This window comes from Ambystoma mexicanum, chromosome 8 (genome assembly GCF_040938575.1).
Source record: "Ambystoma mexicanum isolate Mex_15411 chromosome 8, UKY_AmexF1_1, whole genome shotgun sequence".
Lineage (NCBI taxonomy): Eukaryota > Metazoa > Chordata > Amphibia > Caudata > Ambystomatidae > Ambystoma > Ambystoma mexicanum.
The window spans coordinates 630,483,222-630,499,358 of NC_090929.1; the positions used below are offsets into that span (position 1 = coordinate 630,483,222).

At 46.5% G+C, this 16,137-nt stretch overlaps 1 protein-coding gene across 5 annotated transcripts in view; it reads right to left on the reverse strand.

Moving 5' to 3' along the window:
* ECE1 (endothelin converting enzyme 1) overlaps positions 1-16,137 on the reverse strand; it is a 696,412-nt gene that overhangs the window by 513,436 nt on the left and 166,839 nt on the right. For 3 of the 5 annotated variants that reach the window (XM_069610353.1, XM_069610355.1, XM_069610354.1), the window contains exon 2: positions 5,060-5,146. The exons of 1 other annotated variant lie outside the window; for it this stretch is intronic. In XM_069610353.1, coding sequence (XP_069466454.1) covers positions 5,060-5,146 — 87 coding nt within the window. Of the gene's footprint in view, positions 1-5,059; positions 5,147-13,153; positions 13,244-16,137 lie in introns of those variants that run through there. One more of the 5 variants, XM_069610352.1, reaches the window with a different exon arrangement.

A 16,137-nucleotide genomic window follows, 5' to 3' on the forward strand; every position in this document is an offset into this window, starting at 1 on the left:
TAGCAACACCCGTGCCGCCAAGGTCCCCAATAAGGAGTTTGCATGGGCTGCAATGGTCTTTCCATTGCCGCTTAATGTCTTGCATTGCTGCAGTGTGGATTTCTCTTTGCTCTCCACTGCTGGCCCTGTGGCGTCGACGGCGAGGGACAGCAAGACCGGGAAGATCAGGAAAGGGCCGAGCCTGCAAGGCAGCTCACATTATGCCATTCAACCCCGCAGGCGCCCTACTCCTGGAGTGTCTCTTCAGAGCATCCTAAGGGGTAGTAAGCATTCCTTCAATTGGGTGGGACCATACATTAAGGACACCCCTGGAACACCAAGGCTTGGGAGTGCTCTCATGGGCAAGGAGAACACTATGCAGAAGGGATTGCAAGTGACCCCTAGAGCACCAAGGAGGTGAGGAGAAGCCACATTGGCCACCAAGAAACAGTGGGGTAGCAACAAGGAGGAACATGCCTTCCCACTAGATATGTTGCCCCACCTGTAATTTGACTTTTGTATGTGCTTGTGTCACTACACCTGCTGGGGCAGTTGCTTTCGGATTGGATGCGTGTCTTACAGCAAAGTGTGCTGGCCACAAAAATGGCCGAATATCACACCGCTCATCCTCCCCCTGGAAGGCAAGCTTGATGCCTTTTAGGTAACGATGAGAAAATGTTCGATCACTAACAATGTGGCATTGGGGCAGCTGCAAGTTGGTGATATAGACTGATGAATTTTATAAATGGGAAGCTGTCCAGAGCTACAGCAGGTCTGAACACAGAAGAACCTTTCACTGATGCATGCATTTCCATGTCATTTACTGTACTTGTTGCCATGATTCTCCCACTACTCTGTATCTCACTTATTTCATCAGTTGTAACACCTGTATGCAGTTATCCCTCTTTTACGTATGAATTTCCCTACCTATAATTTTCTGTAACATGAAGCTTAAAGTAAACTTGTAACCCTTGCGCCCAGTTACCTGAGTGTTTGGTGCGCCATACAAATAAACAAACAGGTCAACCTGGGCGGTGGAGCAGGACCCCGAAGCGTGGGACACCTTTTTGCTGAATGTTAAACGGGGTCTCTACAAGAAAAGGGTACACAGTGAGCACATTTGTCACATCTCTGTACAGTTCCAGGGCAGAAAGCATCCATTTTGTGACAGTCGTGGGAAAAGATGGGGCGCTGTGCGATGGGAAAGTAGGTATTTTTATTGAACCATTTTTGCTTGATCTAATTTAATTCAAATGTATTTGCTTGAATTGTTGCCAAAAAGTGTTCGGTTAGGCAATATTGGTAGGGGTGTGAAGGGTGTGGTAAGAACATTACATTTCTGGAGATGTCCCCCCACCCCACAGTCTTGGTGGCAGCTGAGATTGGATGAGGAAGCTGGGCAACAGAGATATTATTTTCTGGTCCGACAGTTGGTCCATTGTCCAAGTTCTGAAGAAAGAGCCAGTAGGGTGCATTGCGACTCACGCCTATAAAGAGCTCCCATCCTGCGCTTACAAGAGGTAAACATCTGTTGTTCGGTTATATTTGTTGGAGGGTCCAAGAATGTAAATGTGGATGTTTCGTCTCGTCTGAAGCGGGGAGCCTTCTCAGAGCTGGTGCCGGTTGCAGAAAGAGATGTCACAATTCCCGGAAATTCTGCAGAGCAATGGCATCCAGGACTGAAGGAGCTGGCGAGAGTCACTGGCCAAAAGATAGGATGCATTTCAGGATATTCTCAGATTTAAGTTCGACCAGTATGGCCGAGGGGCGAGCGTCACCGTTGGAAAGCCACATGCTACGCTATGCAGCCTACTGCTAACCAGGGGGGGGGGCAAACTGCAGCCTACTGGAGGGCAGGAGGGAAGAGTTATTCCAATGGCAGAAGGCCGATAGGGGCGCTAGGGGTAGAGGCCCACTAACATTCCAGGAGCGCCGAGTCCACCACTCCATGTCCATGAATGACATTAAATCATGCCATTCATGGCCTCTGTGGCTGCACTTGGAAGGTGCAGCAGGGAGCTCCAATGAGCCATCCCCACTGTACATGCGTAGTGCAGCTTCAGGGCAGGTGAGGCAAAGAAAGCAAAGTAGCGCTCACCGGGCTCACTTTACCCTTCACCCCGCCCCCTGTCCCGTCTCTCACACAGGCTGGGGTAGGGCCAGAATTTGCCGACCCCACCGCAGTCTGTAAAAGAGACTTGGCTACTTCCTGATGTCAAGAGCCGAGGGAGGGGCCTTCAGTCCCAGCCTTGGCCCTCCTCTCTCAGATCGTGAATCTAGCTTTGTTGCCGGAGGACGGTCCACCCCATTAGGGTGGTCCTTTCTCCGGCAGGAACTTGGAAAACGAAAGCTACTCCCCTGGAGCAGAGCAGCAGAGGCCTGTCCGGAAGAATAACGTACGGTAAGTGAATTCAATTATTAATTTTTGTACAATACAATACCTTTTCCAATTAGTTTACCAGGCACACTCCGCCTCATGTCTGCAAACTAATTAAAAAAGCAATTTTCATTTTACATTTCTTTTATTACTGACGTAGCTAATTATTAATTAGACGTGCGACCAACCTAGCTAATTTATAATTAAATTAGTTACGTTGGTAAAAAAAACGAAATGTAAGCACTTCCAATGGCGCTAGACACAAATTGCACCAGGCATGTGTGACATGTCCAACATTTGAGTGTAGGTAGTGAATACCGCCTCCAAGATGGTTGCCTGGGTAACCCTTCAGATGCTGGGAGAGATGCTAACTTCAGAGACAGTGGGCATGGACACACTTATTTGTGTGGGGTGCATCTAATTTCTTAATGGATTCTGTGGAGACTATTCTAATGCAGCTTCAATGTTACAAGCAGCTTACTCTCCCCATTAAGTCTGAAAGCAGCCACTTAATGACTGCTGCGAGAATGAGCAGTCGCCTGTCCCCCATCTACGCTTCCACTCACTCCACTCACGCCACTGACACGAAAATACTAACCCAACATCACGATTTCGAATGGCTAAAAATACAAAGGGAGGGGCCAGGCCTTCAGTACCAGTCCTTTCTTAAATAGTACAAGATGGCATATGCGCTTCATATGCCATCTTGCACTATTTAAGAAAGTATACCTCTATGCACTTACTGTAACTAGCGCCCTGATGCCTGAGGGTTTGATGCGCAGCCATCAATGCAAAAATAAATAAATAAACCAATGAAATGCTCATGTTAGTAAGTGTCTGCACATTTTATCATGTGTCCTGCTCGGTCTGGAAAATGTGACCAATGGAGACTAGAGACAACTAATACTTAATATATTCTTTCCTTACAGAAAGAATGTTCCCTTCAAAATGGTTTGCGCCTCTAATGGTGTTGCTGGGGGGGGGGGGAGCATAGGGAAAAAAGTATTTACCAAGACAGATCGGTGCCTTTGTACTTCCTAAAAATGAAATACTGCCGGTAGGCGTCTGCTACAGTTTGACCTGGGCTAAAATGTTGCCTAGCGTTTTGATTGTGCATATTTTCTTAATGAAATATGCTATACTCAATTGGAAGCTTTCATTTTGTTTCGTAGATGCAATATTGGTTTAATGTTGATTGGTTTGACAAACAAGATTGGGGAAATTCAGCTAGAAGGGCATTTTGGTGCAGCCAGTTTGGATGCATTTTTTCACTGTGGCATGCATTTTGGTAAAGCCAACAGGAGTATGTTGTGAGGGTACTGGCATAAATTGGCACAATCAGCGTGGACATATTGTCTTATAGTATCATTATTGGCATTATGCACAAAGCAAACATGCGTACGCTCTTATATGCGAATACTGGCATATATTGGTGCAGCTAGTATGGAAATGTATGGGTACAGCCAGAGTGAAAATATTTTTCTACTTGCACATATTGTGGGCAAAGGCATCATGAAAACCCTGTCCACATCAGTGATTTGCATCTATTGGATTTTTTTTATGAGTTACCCTACAAAACCCAATTGCAACTGTTCCGCTTTTTACCCAATTTTTGTAAAAAGTGTCGTCTAAAATGCTCCATTGTCACCCATTATTTTAAAAAAATTTACTTTTCCCCTTCCCGCAGGGGCGTGATCGGTGGAGGGAGTGGTCAGAGTGATGAGGGTGGGGTTTGAGCGATGGAGCCCTAGCTCAGGTCCAGCATCAACCGATTACCCAAAGGAACCACATGAAGTGCAGCTGTGCGGAGTTGAGGAGTTCAACCTGCAGGAGAGAGCGTGTTGGTGATTTGCATATAAGCAAAGGGCACTTTGGGAACAAAAGAATGACAATGCATTCTGTATTTGATGTAGGTCTTTGACAGTGATTCAAGCAAGAAACCCTTCTGAGCAACTAATGTAAACTGGGTTCGTTGATCAATTAAATTTGTCACAACACTCCCCCTAACAGTAAACGTGTATAAATCAAAAGCCATGGCTTCAAGGCTTGGGCTGTTCTGCCTGGTCCACCCACTTACCAGACCGCGCACACACGCACATGAGAAATTGCTTGCAGTTCTTATGGATGACAGATTTGGTAGACTCAGCTCCAGGGGTATGGGCAGGAAAAGTGATCGACAAGACCAAATTTGCGGCCTACACCGCCCCTTGGTGCAGGTATTCTGTGGGAAAAAGGGGGTCCATCAGAGAACTGGGAAGGGCACAAAGGGGCCATTGGAGGGCATGGCGGTCATACACAGACTGAAAAAGGGATGCAGTGCTCCCACTTGCCGGTCAAATAGCACAGCCAGATGAGCACTCATTCTGACATCTGTGCATAGCCTGCTGATGCAGGTTCGATTCCCTGCAGGGCCAGGATAGATAACATCAACTGTTATTTCAGTGCTTGGATACCTGGATTCAGGGTTTGGAATGCTATATTAAAAAAAAAAAAAAGAAGGAAAAAAAGAAGAAAAAAAAAGGACTCCAGTGGCAGCAAACCGTTAAATTCCAGCAGAAAAACGGCTGGCTACAGTGAAGTGAACAATTAGCATACATCTATAATGCATCAAATTCATACGTTTCTGTCTGGATGCAATAGCTCACAGTACATTGGGGCACGGAATAAGCACACAGCGCAGAAGCAGTAAGGCGGTCCTCCTACCTGGATTCCATTGGGGTAGATCTCGCCCTCGCCGATGGAGTCCACCAGGTCCTCTTCGTCCAGCGTGGCCCGCTTGTACGTCGACATCTGCAGGGTCAAATGGAGAACAGATTCCCTTAGCGTCTCCATGACTGGACAGGTGCGCAGACGGCGCCGGCATGAAGGAGGTGCGCTCGGTGCGAGGCACCTGTCTCCTCAGACTTGAGCGGGCTATTTAGCAAAGCCCCTGCCCAGAGCGGCCGCGCATACTGCCGCCTAGCATCGCGCCCCGCACCCCAGCCCGGCGGCTCCTTCCAGCAACCCCTCTCCTTGCCAAAAAGCGTCCCCGGCCCTTGCAAGCAAACAGGCAGCAGCACCCGGGACACAAGGCCCCGGGGCGCCCTGACCAGGTTATATAAAACACATTTCTCAGCACTGCCAAGTCGAGAACACGCTCTGCGGGCGGATTGGGTTACTGAGCGGAAGGAGGCAGCCCACCCACAGCCCCGGCGGCCTTGCCGGAGCTCGCTTTGGGGACCCAGCCTAGTGCGGTGCTTCCTTAAGTTTGGAACGCTTCAGCTGTGCGAGCGTCTCGGTTTGAGAAAACACACTCGGCTCAGGAAGCATTGCAAGGCCGTGGCGTTTGCAAGACTGCATTCCAGGGTTAGGCAAAAGGAGGCCAGGCTTCTCTAAAGCAGTCCACCCGGTTTGCCCTTCCCTGTCAATCATCTGAAAACTCCACCCCCATCCAACACCCAGTGTTCCAAACCCCGGCCACAAAAGCTGCCCGAGGCCCCGGCAAGTCTGGGGGGCGGGTCCTACCGGTCTACAACATTGCATCCGCTTTGGGGTTGCAGATGTCGGACCCTTCTACCAGCTGGAGTGTTAAGTCTTTTCCAACACTCTAGCACCCAGTGGAAGTACCTGCAGCTCTGGGAAACATCTTGGTACTGCGTGTGGCGGAGAAGGGGAGGCAGCTCCCATGCAAGCTTCCAAGGGACTCTGGTCTGTCTGTTGAAGGACCCCCACACTACAAGGCCCCAGATAGCAAAAACCCTATGGGAGGCAAGAGGGGGGAGTAAGGGTGAGGAGGGGGGGGTGGGTAATTAGAGCAGTGGATTCCCACAGAAACAATAACTTTAGCTTTCCAAAATGTTGCCTAGATCTCCGGGGTCTGCTGTGGTATCCGCTTAAAGAGGATTTATCTGGAGCCCCGGCCACCACGTTTTCCGTGAAACAAATGTTCTTGAGTGAGATTTGAGAAGTAACCAAAAATATACTGCCCACCCTGTAACCAGAGGATTCGTTATGGCGTCTCCATGGGTGGGTATAGGATCCTCAAACTTTATGGAGGGTTTTAAGTGTCTGGGGCCCTGGCAGCCCATGATTAATCCTGGATGCCTGGGGTGACGTGGCTCCAAAGAATGGCAAAGATGCCCGAGATCACATCGCCCCATGTTGAAGGCCCTAGATTTCCAAAGCCCTCACCACTCAAGGCGTTCCCCACCAACTATCAACCTGAGCTATCTCGCTTTTACTACAGTAGGTTTTGGCTATAGTGCCTTATTCACTAGCAGAGTACACGCCCAGTATTTAACACCGGCTCCATGCTGCAACCGTAGGGCATGAGACAGGAGAACGTCCTGTTTGCTCCCAGATCAGACCCAGAGAACCATTCTATTGGTTTGGCCTGGAGTTAAAGGCGAGCTGCATGTGAACGAGCTGATCACTGTCTTGGCAGACCCTCACCAAATGGACACAAGCATAGGCCTGTCATTCCTTGCCAGGGTGCAAAACACTTAATGACACCGTTCAACCAGTCAGCGTGCATCACTTACCGTTCAGGAGTAGAAGTTGGACTTTCAGAGACTGGTGAAATGATGTGTGGGAAGTAAAGTGTCATGAGGTGGGAAGCGGGGGCACCCCTCAACTAGGTCCGGCTGAAGCTCTGTGGGGAGCCTATGTCAACCTGATGGTGAGGGGTGCCTTGCTTAGAGCGGAAAGCAATCTGAGGCACCCGTGGGGGGGCAAACGCTATATTAGAGATAAAGATAAGGTTAATAGCCGCCAATTAACACTAGATGGCGATCCAACAGGGAGATGAAACACTGATTGCCAGCTGAACAGCTATAAATAGGGGCTATGAATTCTTTGTAAGCAAGTGGCCGACGTGGCGAAACCAGTGTTGAAAGGCAACAAGGTGATAACACTTCTGTTTTCCCCCAATGGAAGTGACAGCCGAGTGGGCACAGCAAACGCAGCTTGTAACGCGGGCGCAGCAAAGCGCACACTAAGCCTTAGAATGCAAGTAATATATAATGTGGCTTTCACGCTGCGGCGTGGGAGTGGACATGGCCTTTAATGGCCTGCCCGGGCTAAGCTAGGCTTGAGTGAAGAGAGGGCCTCAGCTCGGGCTCTCCCGACAAAAAAAATATGTCTGCAGTTAGTTGAACAGGCATATGGTCTCTTTCTTATTTTAATGTTGGCGGTCTCTTGACGTAACAAAAAAAAAATGGGAAAAAGGGTGCTGCCATTAAAATAGAAAAGGGACTACGTCTCTGTTCAACTCAGTGTTTCCCCCCCCCCCCCCCATCAAAGCCCGAGAAGTTGGTTGGTGAAGGCAGTGATTGCACAAACACGCCCAGGAGGAAAGACTGATTGTGATTGGTCAATCTGTGTTTCCTGGGTGTAAAAGGATTATAGTGTTGCGTTATTAGACTGCTGACTGGCAACATGGGGACAGTTGTTGGGCCCTCCCCAGAACCCCCCTGAGGCTCAAGGCCCCTTTCATTTGAAAAGATTCACGCTCTGAAACACTTGTGTACAAGTGCGATACAAATAAAATATATCATAGGCCCCAAAGCCGTCTCTGCCCTCAACTGAAAGCGGTCCAAAAGTTGAAAGCTGGGGAAGGAGATCAAAGAGTCTATTTCTTGGATAGGATTTTAATATGGCGAGCAATAGGGGCCACGGGAAGAATAACTGCTAATATTTAAGACAACCTTACTGGAGAACAAAATAGCAGGCACTAAACAGACTAGATCCAAGCATACTAGAAGCAGGCTTAATATTTTAGTGATGTACCCCAAGATCCTGTGGCTTTGCAGCTCGGACCAAGCATTACAAATGATCAACCAACACTCGTTGTGTATCCAATCTCTTGGGTCAATCATTTGTTTTCTTCACATTCAGTAGGCATTTGCTTGCCATGTGTCACCGAGAGAGGAGAGAAGCGCTGCCATGCAGGGGCAGGATCATGGCGGAGTGTTCCCATCTGACCGACAGTCAGTACCTCAGCCTGACCAGGCCTTTCCAGCTCACTTTCAGCTCAGCCACATTGTCCGGACTTGCATACAGAGTATGGGCCACACAGGTGACGGATGACCCCAGCATTAAAACCACACAGCGGAACGCCACCTGAAGGCAGGCTATAGCAATCGGGGGACAATGCAGGCGGTAACACAGGAAGGGGGATTGTGGCAGCTTAACCTGGGATGGATGATAAGAGTCAGGGACAAGGAGCGTTCGCCTTAGTAAATCTGAATACAGGGTTTCAATGTATTGGGTTTGGGGGGACGGGGTTATATATGTGTTAGGATCCTCAAAGCGCAATCAAGAACATGTGCTGGATGGTACATGAATTGGGACCACTGGCTGTAGGCAGGCTTGGGGTGGATATTTTCGCCCATGTCTAGTGCCAATGTGGAGGTGACAAGAGGTTTGAGTAATCCTCAAAAGGCGTACTGGCCAAGTCCTAGCCATTGCTTTAGCCTCATAGTGAAAACAGAGGTTGTAAGGCATGGTATGGGATTCCAACGGAATGGGGAGCTGCTCCAAACCCCATTTCCAATGACCCCCCCCTCCACCTCCTCAACTGAAGCAACATAGACCGGTCAGGATGCACACCCAAATCTTCCGACCCGACTGCTGCTTATAAGGTAGGTCTAGCAGGGACATGGTGCCTCTTACACCAGATGCTTCACCATCTCCACTAACCACCCCCCAAAGAGGAAACCATCCCACACTTTCTCCCTCGTTGAAGGCATCAGCAGAAGACCCATTTGAAGACGAATGCAGCTGTACATTATAACTCTTTTCAAAGCAAGTTAATTGTACCTTCACTCAGGCTCGGACTGGCCAATAGGGCAATACCCAAACCAAAAATAAAAAATGCTGAAGTGGGCCAGTTTTTTGGCACACGTGGACCAGTTTGATAAATTACTTCACCATGTCACTAGTAGTTTTGACCAGTGTAATAGAATACATATATTTCTCAAAATGCACAATTTGTATCACATTTGATAAAAAAACACCTCATTGGGTACTACTCAAACAGTGTCACAAAAGGAATGAATTGGCATTTGCAACTGTGGGACACTTTTTCCATTGGTGCCCGAGACAATTTTATGCCCCAGTCCGACCATGCCTTCACCCACTGTCGCACTGCAGCTCATGCCAAAATCACCAGAGTGGAATGACACTTTCGAACCTTGCCATTCAATCAGACGCGGACACAATCCATGCTAAACACCAAGGAACTCCAACCTCTCCCATCTGTCTTCAATCATCTCCCATGGACACCTCATCCTATCCAGCACCTTCAACAGAAACACTCCCACTACAAAGAAGCTGCAATCCAAAACATGTTCAAGCAAAGCAGGTTCCTAGCGCTATATAAATGCTAAATTATTATTTTTTTTATTATTATTAGAGATCAAACAGCAACCCTGTGTAATCCAAGGATTTGAACCCAGTCTACAAACTGCCAATTTTGGGTAAAAATAACAGAAAATGGAGTCTAACCAGCTCAAACAATTCTTCTTTATCAACCCACTCCGCAATATTTCACACAAACCGGTAGGGTTTCATGTGATCTTACTGAAATGATTTCCAACTAATGAATTACAGGAAAAAAATAAACTATTTTTCGGGGGATATTGGGGGTGGTGATCCCCCAAACCTCCTGTTTCCCCACCATGCGTGTTACCCCCACCTTGAAACTGCCCCGCAACACCTTTTAAAACCTTCACCCCACCCCCTTTTTTATATAATTCAATGGTTATCATTTCGGTAACATCACTGGATACCACTGGTAGCTGATGCACCTGGCATGTTCACATTATCCGTAACTAACAGTGCAAACATCAGACACATGCCAGCCGGGCTTTTACTTCCCCCACAGTGCTGAAATAGGCCTGCACAATTGCCAACGCTTCTGAAATGTAGCTGCACTAATCCTCCTATACTAGTCAGCCACATTCTGCACTACAGACCAAAAAAAATCTACTCATGCCCTAGACTACATGGCAAATGGATCAAATTCTACCAGATCTACAGCCCAACAAGTGGGTGGAAAAATCTTCCTCAGCGCCCTGATGCCCACAGGTTTGGTGCGCTATACAAATAAATAAAGATTTGCAACAGGCCCCAGCCCCCTCGTAGCTATGCTTTAGTGCACATATGTCACCCACATGGCATGCTCAATGTCAGATGTGGTTATTAGCCATGCATTTTGAACACTACACTAAATCTATAACAAACATTGCCAAAGCCGAAACAGCCTTTGCACTGCAGAGCAACCTCATACCACCTAGGCACAGCCATCATTGAACCAAACAGCCTGACATGCCCAGGTGCGGAGACATATGCCAGGTGCAACCAGCGACCAGCATTTGCCTGTACACATCCATAATATGGTGAAGTAAAACCTTTCACAGGTACAAGCATCATGTGCAATATGAACCTTCAGGTCCAGGTGCTGGCATTTCATGCCAAATTAAGTTTTGTTGCCAACCTACAGCCATTGTTGGCCAGCTATAGGGCCATATGCCTGTGCACTGCTTTTATAACAGGCAATGTATTTATTACCCAATTGCAAACTCATATTCCCAGCTGCAGCCACATTAGATCCAGTGCTGCCCCATGGCCAGCTACAGCCGAACATGTTCAAATACAGTATCACTGCCGCCATTTTCCCCAGTGCTGCCAAACAATACCATGACAAGCAACAGCAAGGGAGGTATGATAAGTCCTTTATAACGCGCCTGTACCCAAGTGTTTCTAGGCAAGACACGGAAGGGAGGAAAGAAAGAGGACAAAACTAAGCCATGTGTCATCCAGATCATGCAAGTGCAGGGGGACGGGGGAAGTGAAGCGCTGGGGGGTGGTGGAAGAGAATGCAAGATAACTCATAAGTGGTTGGGAGGCTTGAAGGCAATGCAGGGGCAACTGGTCATGCAGGAGGCTAGTTTCGTAAGTTCAGTGGGTGGACAGGAAGTGTGTGTATATATATATATACACATATAGCAGGGAGGATGTTCCAGAGGGAGGCCCGGGCCGAGGACAGAGATCTACCTTTGACTCTCTGCTTGGAGAAGCGTCGGACCATAAGAGAGTTGGAAGTGGATGAGTGGAGGGCTCAAGAAAGGAAGATGCTTAGGCAGAGAGGTGGATGTAGTGTGGTACCTGACCCCAGAAAACATTGTGGACGATGCAGAGGATTATGAACTCGAGTCTGGCAGCCACAGGGAGCCAGTGAAGAGATTTCAGGGCTGCAGAGGTATGATCCCTGGGCTTGAGGCCAATGACAAGTCTTGTAGTCCTACTCTGTATTAGTTGTAAAGGGTGAAGAGTAGAGGCAGGCATATTTTAAAAGAGGCTGTTGCAGTAGTCCAGCCTAGTGAGGACCAGGGCTCTGGAGACAGTGGGCTTCTGGGGGGGAAAGTGAGAAAAGGAAGCATACCTCTGAGTAGGTACAGCTGATAGTGTGACTTTTTTGAGATGTCAGTGGTGAGGCGAAAAGGAGAGGGTGGCGTTGAAGATGCCACCAGGGTTCTTAGGGTCGCAGGAAGGTGCAGGTAGAGGGCCCCGGGTGGGTGGCCAGAGTGACAGAGGACAGGCGGGAGAAGGAAGAAGAGATTGTTGGAGGCACACCATTCCTTTGTAGACGGTCAGGTATGAGAGAAAGAGCAGAAGAGGTTGAGGGGAGCCTGAAGGAGAGCTGGGCGTCATCCGCATAACACTGAAAGTTAGAGTAGAAGTTAGAGATGCAGTGGCCTGGGGGTGCCAGGTAGTGGTTAAAGAGCCAGGGAGAGAGGTTAGATGCCTGTGGAACACAAGTAGAGAGAGATAGAGGAGAGGAAGGACCCAAGTTGGACCTGGGAGGGTCGATCAGAGAGAAAGGATGTCTCCAGGTGTCCAGAGATACCCAGGTTGTCACAGACGATTGAGCAGGATGGCGTGGTTGACTGTCGAAAGCAGAAGAAAGATCAAGGAGAATGAGGACAGAAGAAAGGTTAGAGTCAAGATTGGAGAGCAAGTCCTCACAGGTGTTCAGGAGAGCAGTTTCTGTGCTACTGGCTGCTCTGAAGCCAGACTGGTGGTCATGGTGACAACCAAAGATTCAGTATGTAGATTAAGCTGGGAGATGGCCAGCTTCTCCAGGAGTTTGCCCAGGAAAGGAGTGATGGAGATTGGGCGATAGTTTGCTGGAGAGGAAGGATCAGCAGACGGTTTCCTAAGAAAGGGATGCACAAGTGATTAAAAAGGGATGGGATGGTTCCAGTGGCAAAAGAGCGATTATAGAAATCGGACAGAGCTGGAGCAAGGGCATCGATGTGGTCCTTAATGGTTCTGGAGGAGATGGGGAGCACCTGCTTTGACTTGACAAGACGTTCATAGATTGCACTTGTCTAGAAACATTGCCAGGAGTGAACAGCGGAAAGGAGGAGAAGGGAACAGGAGAAACTACTAGAAAGAGGCCTGTGGTGGTAGAGGAAGAGGAGGTAGAGAAAGAATGGACAGGATGTCCCGAGTTTTAGTGATGAAATGAGATGCCAAAGCTGTGCAAAGGGCCTGGGAGGGAACAGGAGAGGTAGAGACTGCAGCAGGATTGGCCAGCTCCTTGTAGATTTTGAAAAGTTTGTCTGAGTTGTTAGAGGCTGCCGAGAGGCGGGTTTGGATGTAGGCACTCTTCATAAAGAGGACAGAAATGCCTTAGCGAATACAGAGCGCTCCCCCAATTGGATACCCTTGGTCTCAGGTGCTTTCCAATGCAATCTAGGCAGCACACACAAAGAGTGACCAGTGGCACAGGAACATCACAATGAGGCTTACCATGATGCATGCCAGTTTACCTGTGGAACCTTCCGGGGGAGGAGTTGGGGATGCATGTGCCGAAGGGAAACACATTCCATTGTATTATGCAAACCATTGTCTCACAGGTACAACCATCTGCAATCTGGATGGGAGGAAAAATAGAAGCCTCAAAAGGAGGCTTGTATCCCAGATCACATACCTAGACTATGCATAAAAATTTCAGAAATTAACATGCTGCAAATCCTAGAAAGATACAGGAATTGTTTTTTCCAACCTAATCTAATATTGGCAAAAAAACGTTGCATCAAGCACTTTTTAAATATTTGCACCTGTACAAAGTGGTGTAAGACTAAAACCCAAACTAGTACCATCCTGCATAGATGCGCACACAAGACCCAGCAAACAAGCAGGTTCAGTGTAACATGAACAGAAACATGTGAACTGGCCTTCATTAAAAAAAAAAAAAGATTTTCCAGGAGACTTGTGACTGGGAAAACTGAAGCAGCGACATTCATGCATATTAAAAAGGAAATATGAATGACTATTCTAGACAATATAAAATCTTCAACATCAATATGCACATTGATTATTTCGATCCAAAAAGACAAAACAATTCTTAGAAAAAAGTTTGAAACAGAACAATAAACATTGTTGTCTCTGTAGCCATCGACTAGAGTTGCCATCAGAGAAAACATAGGACTATTATTGTAGCACTGGGTTTAACTCCAAAATGTTGTACACTATGACAATATTCTTTTCTAGCTTGAGCATAGATGGAATGTTTTGTCAGGGTGACAGGATTACAATCATTTAAAGAACTTAGGCTCAGGAATGTATTTCTTTTTAGAATGGTGGGGCAGTAACACCTAACTGCCTCATGATTCTCTAGAAATCAGGTCCATCCTCCCAACACCGCAGTTCAAGATGTTCATTAAAGAATAGATTTCAATTACTCCATTGACTAGGGCAGACAGCAATCACAAATTCAATTTGAGATTTCTTATGCAGAGATCCCAATTGCTGGGGGAAGCCTGATGGTGAGACTACAGCAGGGTTTCAATTACAAGCATCAATCAAAGCATGTATGCCTTGTACTTTATTCCCCCTTCAGTGACAGCTTGTAAACAGTTTTGCCCCGAAATACGTTTAATTACTTGCTGGAATTTAATTAAATCTTGTAACATTTGTTTGAAAGACAAACCAGAAGCAATTACGATAATCCCAGAGTATTTAAAGAGCCAGGAGCGGTCTGGACATCAACCCGTTCTAGGCAACTCGTCCAGACAAGCTCTACCCTTCAGTCTGTCCACCTTCTCCCAAAATTCCTTACAGGCAATCTGGTTCCATCTTGGGAACAACCTCTACATTTAGTTCTCTCAGAAAGGCCTTCTTAAGGAGAATTTCCATCAGCTACTTCCAGTTGGAACCCCAATCCACTTTTCTCCCGTCGAGGGGACGCTCTTCCTCTGCAGCGTTTCTAAATGCTCCTGCCTTTCTCCATGTGTGTTGGAGTTGAAATACCCAGTAAACTCCACCTATACATCATTTAATATGGCAATTTCAGAATTGACAAAACCTGTGATCGGTTCCCTTTCGTAAACTCTCCTCCGCTTTGCTTCAAATTGCCTTGAATTCTCTTTGTCACAAGTGGATGTGTAAAACCTATGACGTAGCCCTACCCGTAGAAATCTGAAATTAACATTCAAATTAAATCAGTCTTTTGCCTTAAATTCCTGGTATGGATGCCATTAATAAGAATTGCATAGTCAGATTTGCAAGAATTCATCCTTCATGTGTATGTTGACTGCAAGCATAACAGTGATTAATATAAGCAAACTGTTAATAAACACGTTAAGATATCCTTTCTACAGGAATGATATTCGTCAGGTTCGACAAAATTCAAAAATTTATTTTTCTTCGGCAAAGGGTTCATAAACGAATGTCGAAAGGAAATTTCCTATTTATCACTTATCAAATGATTTTTAATGATTTTTGCTGTGAAAATTTTTACTATAAAATCCAACTTAAATTACGTGCGTGTTCATCAATTTGTATCAGCTTAATCCATCTGCTGAGATAGATATTATGTGAAATACAATGGATCATTTTAATAGGATGCTTTAAATAAACAGATTGCTCTGTTCAATGCCACCATTCAGAATGCATTTTATTGCTCGAACTGAACCTTAACCTATTGCTAGGACCACGAAAAACCAGAGTTTGGAATACATTTTGAATTGTTTTTGTATTTTACGCACATGCCTTTGTTCTGGATGAATACACGTTTCCATTAACCTCTTTAATGTTTGGCTTGCAGTGATGCAGAATGGGGCCTGCAAATTTCTCGTCTGAAGAGGGCCATGTTCTGCATAAACATACACTTTAGATGAAACAAAATTCACAGCTTTAGGTTCACAGTACATAACATATATGTTAGATAGGTTGGGTTCTGTGTGAAAATGTCCCCAGTAAAATGTAGTCATGTGAAAAAGTAGTCATTAAATAAGTCATTTAAAAAAATGTAGTCATGCAATGTAAAGTGTGAACATGTTGCCAGTGAGAAGGTGGCCAAAAAAAACTATTTTTAAATACAGAAAAGTACAAGTCTAACCCTTACAATGACCGGACCCACTAATAAAACCCCCACAAACACCTAACGTCATTCCCAAACCTTACCTTAAATCTACTTAAACCCTTATTCCAGCCTTATCACTTAACTAACACCAACCCCTCAGTGCACTGCAGTCATTTATTTGCTTGTTACTCAAAACACCAAATAAATAGAAAATGAACAGTGCACCCAACTCCAACCAGATCGCCAATAATTCAATTGCCCTTGTCCTAGCACAAACCCTTACTCTAATCTTTATCATAGCCGTACCCTAACCACAACTCTAAAACGTACCCTTAACAAGAAGAAAAGCTCAGCAGGCAAATCACTCGCTGCTGTGTTCTGTGTGTGATCCGTACGTCGCATGTTCGAATCCTGGCAAGGTCGACAC